Source organism: Oryzias latipes, chromosome 11 (genome assembly GCF_002234675.1).
Source record: "Oryzias latipes chromosome 11, ASM223467v1".
NCBI lineage: Eukaryota > Metazoa > Chordata > Actinopteri > Beloniformes > Adrianichthyidae > Oryzias > Oryzias latipes.
This window is the reverse complement of record NC_019869.2, coordinates 21,399,239-21,409,324: the sequence shown is the minus strand read 5'-3', so window position 1 is coordinate 21,409,324 and position 10,086 is coordinate 21,399,239. Positions and strand designations below refer to the sequence as shown.

The 10,086-nt window shown below is 38.0% G+C and overlaps 1 protein-coding gene across 1 annotated transcript; it reads left to right on the top strand.

Moving 5' to 3' along the window:
- Positions 1-592: 592 nt before the first annotated feature.
- LOC101172593 (tumor necrosis factor-like) lies at positions 593-3,386 on the top strand. Its single transcript, XM_004074335.3, has 4 exons — positions 593-1,600; positions 1,698-1,725; positions 1,813-1,863; positions 2,497-3,386. The coding sequence occupies exons 1-4, from the start codon at positions 1,295-1,297 to the stop codon at positions 2,949-2,951; spliced, it is 840 nt and encodes a 279-aa protein (XP_004074383.3). The 5' UTR covers positions 593-1,294; the 3' UTR covers positions 2,952-3,386.
- The last annotated feature ends 6,700 nt before the right edge of the window (positions 3,387-10,086 follow it).

Here is a 10,086-nt window from a genome sequence, read left to right as displayed (position 1 = left end):
ACCATACCGGTTTAGTTCAGTTTCTCTCTTGGGTTTGATTTTTTTAAAATTTTATATGCCTACTAAATTATATTTTTAACAAATTCAGATTTATAAACAACTTCTATTTTTAATATAAAATACCATCTGACTAACAACACACTGAATATATTTTAAATCAGAGATTGGATTTGATCTTTGCTGTTATTTGGGGTCGTATGAAAAATAGCAATCATTAAATTATTTTTATCAATCAATCGAAATGAAAAGCATATGAAAAGTAAGAAAAGTAAAGCTAGAACTAAGGAAAAGTGTGTGAAACAAAGTAGTAAAAGAAACCCTGTTGAGAAATTGTTAAATTGTAGTTCCTTTTTTTACAATTATATTAAAAATGATAAATAGCAAAAATAAACCATGTGAATCCATTATTAAAGTAGTTTTTCTGTACAGGATAAAATTGGTCAAATTAAATGTAACCTTAATGATTAAAACAGTAGAAGGCATAATAATTTAATATAAAAAGGAATACAAACAATTCAGAAATACAAATTTACTGTAAGTGAACATCATCTAATCGAAAACTAATGTTTTTTTTTTTCTTTATTCACAATTTAAAATGTACAAATTGTTGAGTTTAGCTAATCTCATCTGAAAAACTACTGAATGGAAAACACGTGAACATGAATTCAAACCTTTCACACACATACATTTGCTCTAAAATGTTTCGATCTCACAAACATGTCTGAGCCTCCGTGATTGTAATCAGTTCAGCGGTTCTAAAGATCCCTCTGTCTTCATGTGGGATTCGTCACCAATCCTATGTAAACAAAAGATTGTAAGTGTGATGAAGTAAAAAGGCTCCTCCTTCTGGTCTTTGTTGGCAAGAGGCTATTTTTAACAAAAAGGAAGTGTGACGTTGCCGGCCATGGTTAGCTGCTCTTGACACATCAATCACCACTCTGCATTATTTCATACACATTTTGTGAGTCACTTTGGCAATACTGGCAAATTCAGTAGCCGTCTGAGAAAAAGAAGGTCTATGCGTGTGTTAATTGTTGTGATCAGCATGGAGTATGCCACACAAACTAACTCAATTATGTGGTCGGGGTTTAAAGGTTGTGGTTTTTTTCTCTGTGGCAGCCCTTTAAGCAGCGGGGTGTGTTAGTTTGACGGCGTCAAGGTGCAAAAAAGGGGTTTCTACAGCTGCTTGCGTGTTAGGGTTGAGGGGGAAGGTCATGCAGGTGTGTAGGAGTATGTGGTGTTGTGACCCTCCCAGTGTCTGGATCTCTCTTCCTCATCATATCTCCACTCTCTCATGGTGAGTGACATCATTGGAGTTTCCCCAAAGCAGGAAGCTCCTTTTAAAAGAGGCCCTAGCAGATTCAGCACACAGAACAAATCAGAAGAAGGACACAGAAGAAGAGCGAACCAGAGGAACAGACTCAGAACCATGGAAGGTCAATGCAGTGTCCCAATGATCATCAGTGGCCACACAGAAGCGGAACAACCGAAGAGTCTGAGAGGGAAGCCAAGCTCCAGGATCGCAGCGGTGATGCTGGCCGTCATTCTCTGCCTTGCCACAGCCGCTGCAGCGGTACTCTTCTTCAGCTCGCATACCAAGGTGGGTACACACATCTGAGAATACGGCAGTCAGGACCTCTGCTCTTCTAAACCCAGCAGTTCTGTAACCGTCTTCTTTCCTTCTCCTTTTGAAACAGCATCCAGAAGTACACGAAGACTCATTTCGTAAGTCCTTTTTCTCCAATTCTCTCTGCATCAGAAGATCAAATGGTCAAGCTGGAGTTTAAAAATGTGTTTTGCCTTTCTTTACAGATCTCAAACTCAGGCAGATTTCCAACGTGAGAGCAGCCATTCATGTGGAAGGTACAAACCAGTCTTTTTAGCTTCTCTCCAATTCTTTTAGATAATGATTGTTCAGAGAAAGCTTTTAGAAAGTGGTGGACATTGGACGCAGTACAGTTACGGTACTCCCAGTCAAGGATCGTACCTCTATTGTTGAGGTACTGGAGCGCAAAGGGCTTTTTTAAGAAAATCTTAAAGAGATCTTAAAATTTATTTGTATTTGGAAATTTATTTCAATCTTATTTCAAGCAATAAAAGATAGTTCTACTGTGGCAAAGTATTGGGTGGGCCAACGATAACTAAGGATATCAACAGGAAAAGCTGAAACGAATTAAAGGCGGTTCTGTTTTTAAATACACAAAAAAAAGAAAAAAATTGAAATAAATATTTACCAGTCATCTTTATGTGCTAAAATCCCTAATAGAAGTTTACTGCTACAGTAATTAAGTGAAAGCACCTGTAGCTGTACAGCCCTGGTTTTGTTTTGTTCTCTAAGGGTTTTATTTTAGGAGGTTTTTGAGTCAAATGATGAAACCACTCTGTAAGGTTAAAAGTGACATCTAAAGCAGGAAGGGGTTCATTGAAGGTTAAAGAAGGAACTATGTCACTGGGATGCTGCACACCACAAACTGACCTTCTTCTTCTTTTGAATAGGAAAATACAACCCCTCCCTGGACACCTCCATTGAGTGGATTAGAGGGGTGGATCAGTTCCACTTCCAGGGGGGTCTAGACCTGGACAACAATGAGATTGTGATTCCTCGCAAAGGCCTCTACTTCGTTTACAGCCAAGCATCGTTTGAGGTTAGCTGCAGCGGCGACGCCAGCTCCATGGTCCAGCTTAGCCACACCGTGCAGCGCTGGTCTAGTTCATACGGGAGGGAAGACGACAAGACCTATCGGACCATTCTGCACTCGATACGCACGGCATGCCAGAGGAAAGAAAGCGATGAGCAGGATGCCAATGGAGACTGGTACACCGCTGTGTACATGGGGGCTGTGTTCAACCTGGAAAAAGGGGACAGGCTGAGGACAGTGATGAAGAAGAGCATGCTAGAGCAGCTGGAGGACAATCCGGGGAACACCTTCTTCGGTGCGTTTGCTTTGTAAGGTTGAAGGGATCCCCACCTCGTCAGACCTGACCTCTGACTTTTAATACTAGCTTGTATTAGCGAGCCTTCCAGTGACAGCAGCTATGGTAGCTGCAGCAATGAACAAAGGTGCCACATGACACACCAAAATGTTGTGTACTGTGTACTCTCAGTGTCAGTAGGTACCTTTTGATGTACTGTAACTTATGTGTGAATGTGCTACTGATTCTGATTTCACTACAAGTGGAGAACAGACAACATATTTAAATAATTTATTGTTATATTTATTTGCTTTTTTGATGGTATTTATTATTTATTTATTTATTTATTTGTCAGTGTGATCTGTTACTGCTGTACTGTTTATGATCAGTGTTTTAAAAAATTCTGTTTTATTCAACTGTGCAGAATGAGAGGGTGCCATAGCGCCGTTGGAATAAAAAGAGTTTGTTCAGTAGAAGTGTGTTCTTGTGTGTGTATGTGGGGATGGAAGTGTCTGAATTCTGCGTAGACCCAGCTGATGTGTTGCTGCTGCAGAGCAAGATCAGATGGTGCTTGTGAGCAGGAAGCAGACGAATTTGGCGAAAGCCCTGCGGTTGGTGACGTTACGCTCACTGCACGATAACCACTACTGTGTGGAAGAAACTGCAGCTGTTTTTTTTAAACCAGGTAGAGTGGTTAAAAGTGTTGTTCCAATAAAGACGCGTCATCAGTTTCTTCTAAGCTGAAGCCTTTGCTCGGTACACAAACTTCTTTCTTGGATATAGAGTGAAGTTAAGTGATGAGAACACTTTCCTGCATTTTACTACTGATTTGTTAATTTTGTGCCACTAAAGCCTTTAATTTACTTGCAATAAATTTGAGACTTTTGCCAATTTCTAAAGTGGCTAAAACGCTTTAAGAGCTCTTCAGGAAATTGGCATAGTTTTCAAACACAATGCTTATCTCACTCAACAGTTCAGTTCCGGATCTTGATCTTTGTGCTAATGAACCCCTGCACAAAACATGTGTTGGTGATCAACACACACTATTTTAAACCTACAAGTTTGAGGTAAATGTCTGCACTGCAAACTATTTGATACTTGCAACGAATTAAAACCTTGTTTTTCGACAATCACGACATTTTACAAGGTTTGCAGTTGTTTTAACTTATTTATGCTCTTTCCAAGCTTTTCACATAGTCAACACAGTTAATAATTGTTCAGCTCATTTGGAGCAAGAATATAAAGCAAAAGAAAAAGTGTTATTAAAATGAGTCAAAACCCTTTTGCTCCATACTCTTGATGAAAGAAAACTTGATTTGAGGTTCAAACCCCCAAATTCTTGGTTTATTATGAGGATTTTATGCTAAAGTTCAATTTTATGATGATTTATTACCATGGGCTAATTTTGTTCATTATTTGTTCTAAGATGAGTAATTTCCAACTTATTACTTGGATTTTTGTCTCTGTAATCAAAATGAACTCCAGCTAGGTATATATAACTAAAAACATTTCCATTTGCATAAAGATACAGCAAAAAAAAAAACTTATGACGAGCTGTATACCATTCCATTTGAAGTAACTCTATCTCAACAGCTTTTTTGGTTTGTTTTCCCCTTTTTAAGGAACTCCTTGTTTCTAGATTTTGATATCTTATTATAAGATATCTTGTTAAATAAAAATAAATTGCTGCATGGACAGATGATTTTACTACTTTCTAGTGATGTTGCTCTAAAGATTAGTGTCATTTTCCTTTTTATAGGCTACAGCTTTTTGCAGTGAATAGATTTTGCCCACAAAGCCTTTCTGAAATGTTGGTTGAACTCAAAGAGTGCTTCATTAGTGCTATTAGCTGAAAATTTTTAGCTGCAATAAATCTTTTTCTTCTTTCATCTCAATGCTAATCCCTGAGCAAACAAAGGCATTGATTAGTGTATAAAAAAAAATAGAAATAGTGTTAGATTCACTAAAAACATTCAGCTATATCTCATCAGATAAAAATAAATTACAAGTGCATGTTGGTATAGGTTGCTAAGGTAAAAATAAAAAAAGATATCAGATGAAAAAATTACAAGGAACATTTCTGTTTTTGACACTCAGGAAGCCTCTTTTAGCAATCATCTAATTGTGGATATCAAAAGTGGGAAGTAGTGCTTATGAGGTCATCATCCACCATGACCCTAATCTCCTTTTCTATTATAACATCTCTTTTTCACGGGTTCCTATGGTTCCATTTAGAGAAGGTGAAAAGGGGAAATCCCTCCAATCTGGTGCTTCCCCATCATTAACTCACAGAGAAACAACACTGGAAAGTCTTCATTTCATCACACCCGTGGGGTTGCCAGCGTTTTCTCTACTTTGAGGTTTTCACTTTCAGTTTGGACATTTTCAGCTGTAGCATCAACTGTCCCAGCTGCAGTCGTTTTCTCGGGTGGAACTCTGAACTGAGAGGGAACTTATTAACATAATTTAAAAGAAAGTAGCATCAACTAACGGCAAGCCGTTGTTCAGGGTCAATTGACGTGTTAGAGTAGTAGTAGTGATAGAATAGAATAGAATAGAATAGAATAGAATAAACTTTATTGTAATTGTCAGCAGCAGTCAACTTATTAAATTTCGACCTTTGAGACAAGGTAGAGGCAAGGTTATCACCTAAGCTTTGTTCATTCATATCCATAACCGTATAAGGACATGGATGGGACATGTGGTGAAGTCAACCTCTGATTTGATTTGAGATACCTTGACCAGATTGCATCACCAAACCACAGTTTTTCAAAAATAGGAAAACCGGAAGTTAGATCATACTGGTCTTTACATCCATACAACACAACATATTTAGCTGCATACATTTCTTTAAATATTACTTTAAGTTTTATTCTCAGAAAAAAAATGCTTCTGAAAAAGCAGTTCTTTTATTGTGTTTTTCTTTGGCCAGAGTAAATCACTGGTCTCCATCAAATTATTCTCTCATTTTGTGAGTGACATGATTGATTTGGCTTTGGTTTTATGACAGAGGCCCTTTCTGACACAACCTTCAGCATTTACCCAAATTTAGGACCAACCCACAAAAGCACTGGACTAAACCCTCTACAGTGTATTTTTTAAACGGGTCTTTCCAGCTGATTTTACTTAAATTTACTTTATAGTTTAAACCCCTTTGACTCTTCTTTGTGAACTGCATATATTAATGAATGGAAAAATCATAGCAAGTAGCAAGGAGGTTCCAAAGTTAATTTTTTGCATGCTCTGATAAATGTATTAAAACACCCCAAATTTCCAGGCTTAATTTAGAAAAACAATGCAATAACTAAGCAAAGATTTTTGAAACTGGAAACCCCAAGTACTCTTTCCTTTTTTTGTTATTTTTTTCACTTTTCTGTCTCATATTTTTAGAGTTGATGATGTGTATTTTTTGTATCATCACCTTTTCTTGAAAGAAAAAAATGTAATTGTTTGTAACACATGCAGTACAGTTATCTGTTATTTAGAAGACTATTCTAGGATTGCAGAGGTTGTATGAGCATGCAGTGTAGAGGCTTGTTTGACTGAAAATGTAGCGCTAAAGCAAAGTCCCAAAACAGCAAGAGCTTGCAGACGGTTAGTTGATGGAGGAGCAAGCTGCAGCGTGTAGGCCCTCAAGATAAATCATCAGAAACCTTCTGCATCTGCTTTGTTTCTATGGATGTAATGTACAAATGAATTGAAATACCACCACTTATCAAGAAATTAAATAAAAACAAACACTTTTTTGAAGACTAAAATGTGTGATTCATTTAAAATTTTTTTAGAATGAATGGTCAAACATATTTTAATTTACCATTTAGAATGAAAAAAAATCTAAAAAGACAGAAACTATGGGCAAATTCTTTTTTTACACCTTTATAGACAAGTATTTGCTATAACAATAAATGCCTACATAGCGTAAAATCTAAATAACAACCTTTCGTATATGGTGGGAGTGCAACACAACCAATAAATAAAGCTCAACAAACTCACAAAAAAGGCTGTTTTGGTATTTGGTATCAGTTTGATTGTACAAAGACTGTTACATGCAGGGATTTTTTTACTGTATTTACTCCATCTTTCCGCTGTATGTGCATCTTCTTTTATTTTCTTCGTCTCCTCCATCTTCTTCTTGTGGTTTAAATGCAGGAGGCAGCAATGATGAGGTATAACACTGCCACCTTCTGTGTTGGAGTGTAAGTCGAAGTGGAGGACTACCTAACTAGTCTCTAAAAAAACAAACAAACTGTATTCTGTCCAGTTCTCCTCAAAAAACCAATGACAACTCCATTCAAATTCTGCTCCCTTCCCAAAAGCCTCCTCAAACTCAACCCCTCTCCCTCTGGCAACAGTACTCTATCCTCCAGCAGCCATCTTTCTTCCCCATACAATTCACAGTGACACTAAATGTGCTCCACTGATTCTTCCCCTTTCCCTCAATCACACAGACCGGTGGGATGTTTCCCCAGTAAATGTAGTGTATTATCTAAAGCTGTGTGTCCTATCCTCAATCGTGATATTATGATTTGATCTAAGATTCATACCTTTCCCTATTTTGTCTTGTATATTGAATAGATGTCGTGTCTGCATGTGGTTCCTGTGCTGAGTGAAGACATCTGGAGACCTGACGAGTTGTCCAATCACGCCCGAGGGCCAACCACCAGGCCTTCATATAAGCTATTTTGGATCACTGGAAAAGGCAGATCTTTCTTGCAACTTTCATATTAATGCTTATGTCCTCTTTATGCTGGATAGTGTGGGAGGTTTGTGGACAGGTAAGGCAGGGTACACCATGTGGCTCATCTTCTGTTATGCACTAGGTAAGTTGGTTGGTGCCACCTCTTGTGTGTTTTCATTCCCTTATGGTAGAGAAGTCAGTGGGACTTTTGTTTTCTTGTGTCTGTTTTAGGATGGCGACAACTGGGCTGTGTTTTGTTTCTCTTTATTTCATTCCTTTGGCCCAACCTTGGTCCCTACCTGTCCTCCTCCCTTTATCAAAAGAAAACCTTATAAGTAAACCATTGTGTGTTTTATGTTACTGTATCCCCAAGCCCTAGACCTGCATGTTAGTACACGCAACAACGAAGGATGTTGTGTAAGGTGCACTCCACAAAGGGAAGGAAAAACTGCCCACTGTGCACCACATGCTGCTGAAAAGGAGGACTGTCTTCACTTACAGTCTTCAAATCTGCAGTTCAGCTCTATTTACATTGAAATGAAGTGGTTTTGATTGGGCCTTAACTGAAGAAACTGAGAGTTCCTGCATGAATCTCTCACAGCACCAAGAACCAGCTGGAAGGAGCTTGTTTCATGGTTATTTAATTTAATACGGATAGTCGTAAATACACACAGCAAACTATTTAGAAAAAAAAATCAAATTTTTTATTTTGTCTGCATTCTTGAAGTTTCTGGGACATAAATAAACTTCACACCCAGAGATAAAAACAGCTGAACGTCACCAGTTCTTTCATCACCCTACTTATAGTCCAGTATATCCAGCACAGCAGATGGTGCTTATACACTAAATTTGAAAAAATCTGTGTCATTATCTCAGGTGTACAAACAATAGATCTGAAGAATCACAGATTTAAAAGCTTAAAATAAAAAATAAAAAATCAACGAAAACTGAAGCTGACAACAAAATGCCAACATTTTATTAATAATGATGTAATGAAAAACACGTGTAAATGTACAATTAAATCACTTGGCAGAAGCTTTTATCTAAAGCAAACAAGCAATGGAATCCAATAAAAAGCTTTTGAGGAAGACCAACACTTGTGACTGAAGAAGACTCAAACAGAATATCATCAAACATTATGTCTGCTTTTCTATGATTTTAAATTATTCAACCAATAATTAACCATGAAAACATTTTGAGAGTGCATGATATTTTTGGTATAACATTGGTATTATCAGTTAATTGCATAAAGAGATCATTATTGGCATTGGCTAAATTTAAAATGTATCAAACCTAAACACGTCTTCAGATTCTTTTTGTTTTAAAGTCCTGGAGACAGGTGGTGTCTGGGTAATGGGAGAAACATTCATTCACCATCTAAAATGTATCATTAGCTCTAAATCCAGAGCAGAAGCAACAGAAAACCAAGATGCAATTGTTGGATCCCAATTATTAATAAAGGTCAACATGTTTGAATATATTTATTTCCTATTTTACAACATAATAAAACGAATTCACAGTAGTTAAGAAGTGCTAACCACTGAGTTTTGGACAGGTCTGATAAATACATCATAATGCTTTTACACACATATCCATCTAACTTCAATATTTAAGTCAACATCACAAAAATCAGATTTATAGACACTGAAGTTTTGGTCTTGTGTGAGTCGTATTCTAAGACCCACACTCGTCTAAAATGAGCCGGAGCCACAAAATTTGCAGATTCGAGGCATAACAGGGCTCTGAAGTTAGTGATTGTTTCCTTGTGTGGTTCTGGTTTCTCCAGAAAGTTTCAAGTTCAATCACTGCTCTGCAAAAAACCCACTGAAAGTAAACAGATCGGTTTCTGATAAAAGACTGGAGGTGGAAGACCAACCTGATGACGATGGCAACTTCAGAGACACTCGAAAAGGTTTAAGATGTGGGCTTTCTTTTGCATTGTGGAATAATTCAAATGTAATTAAGAAAAGTAAAATTCCTTCTAAAAAAGTTTCTAGAATTAGCTTTAAAAAAAATTATTTTGTAGAAAAAAAACAACAACAAAAAACCCGAAGAAAAAAAAACAAAAAAAAAAACAAAAAACCCGAAGTTGGAGAATTTGGAGCAAAACCACATAAGGAATGTGAAAGTAGCAAAAAGAGAAGAGCTTGCAGCAGAACTGGGATGTCGGGCTTTCCTGGCTGGGCTGGGGCGGCGCTCTCTTTCCCTCTGCGCCTCCCTGCTCTCTGGCTCTGGGGGCCTCGCGGCGGTCCTGCTGGCCCTGGCCTGGGTGGCGGTCTTGGTCGCCCGGGGGGCGGTTGTTCCCTGCCTGTTCCCGTGTGGCGCTGGGGGAATTCCGGCTGCCGCTGCTGCTGCGGCGGGGGTATGGGTGTGGGGGTGGCTGGGCGCTCCTCCTCCTTCTTTTCACATTCCACCATCCATTTTAGAAGAACATAAACACTCACCTGAGCACAGGTGTTAGCTCACCTTTGCACTAATAGTTTGCATGATTGAAT

Excerpts from the sequence above, each read along its gene's own strand:
- LOC101172593 (XM_004074335.3), top strand. The coding sequence starts at position 1,295 with ATGGTGAGTGACATCATTGGAGTTTCCCCAAAGCAGGAAGCTCCTTTT. Across the intron at positions 1,726-1,812 it reads AGTACACGAAGACTCATTTC|ATCTCAAACTCAGGCAGATT; the intron begins GTAAGTCCTTTT and ends CTTTCTTTACAG. Across the intron at positions 1,864-2,496 it reads AGCAGCCATTCATGTGGAAG|GAAAATACAACCCCTCCCTG; the intron begins GTACAAACCAGT and ends TCTTTTGAATAG.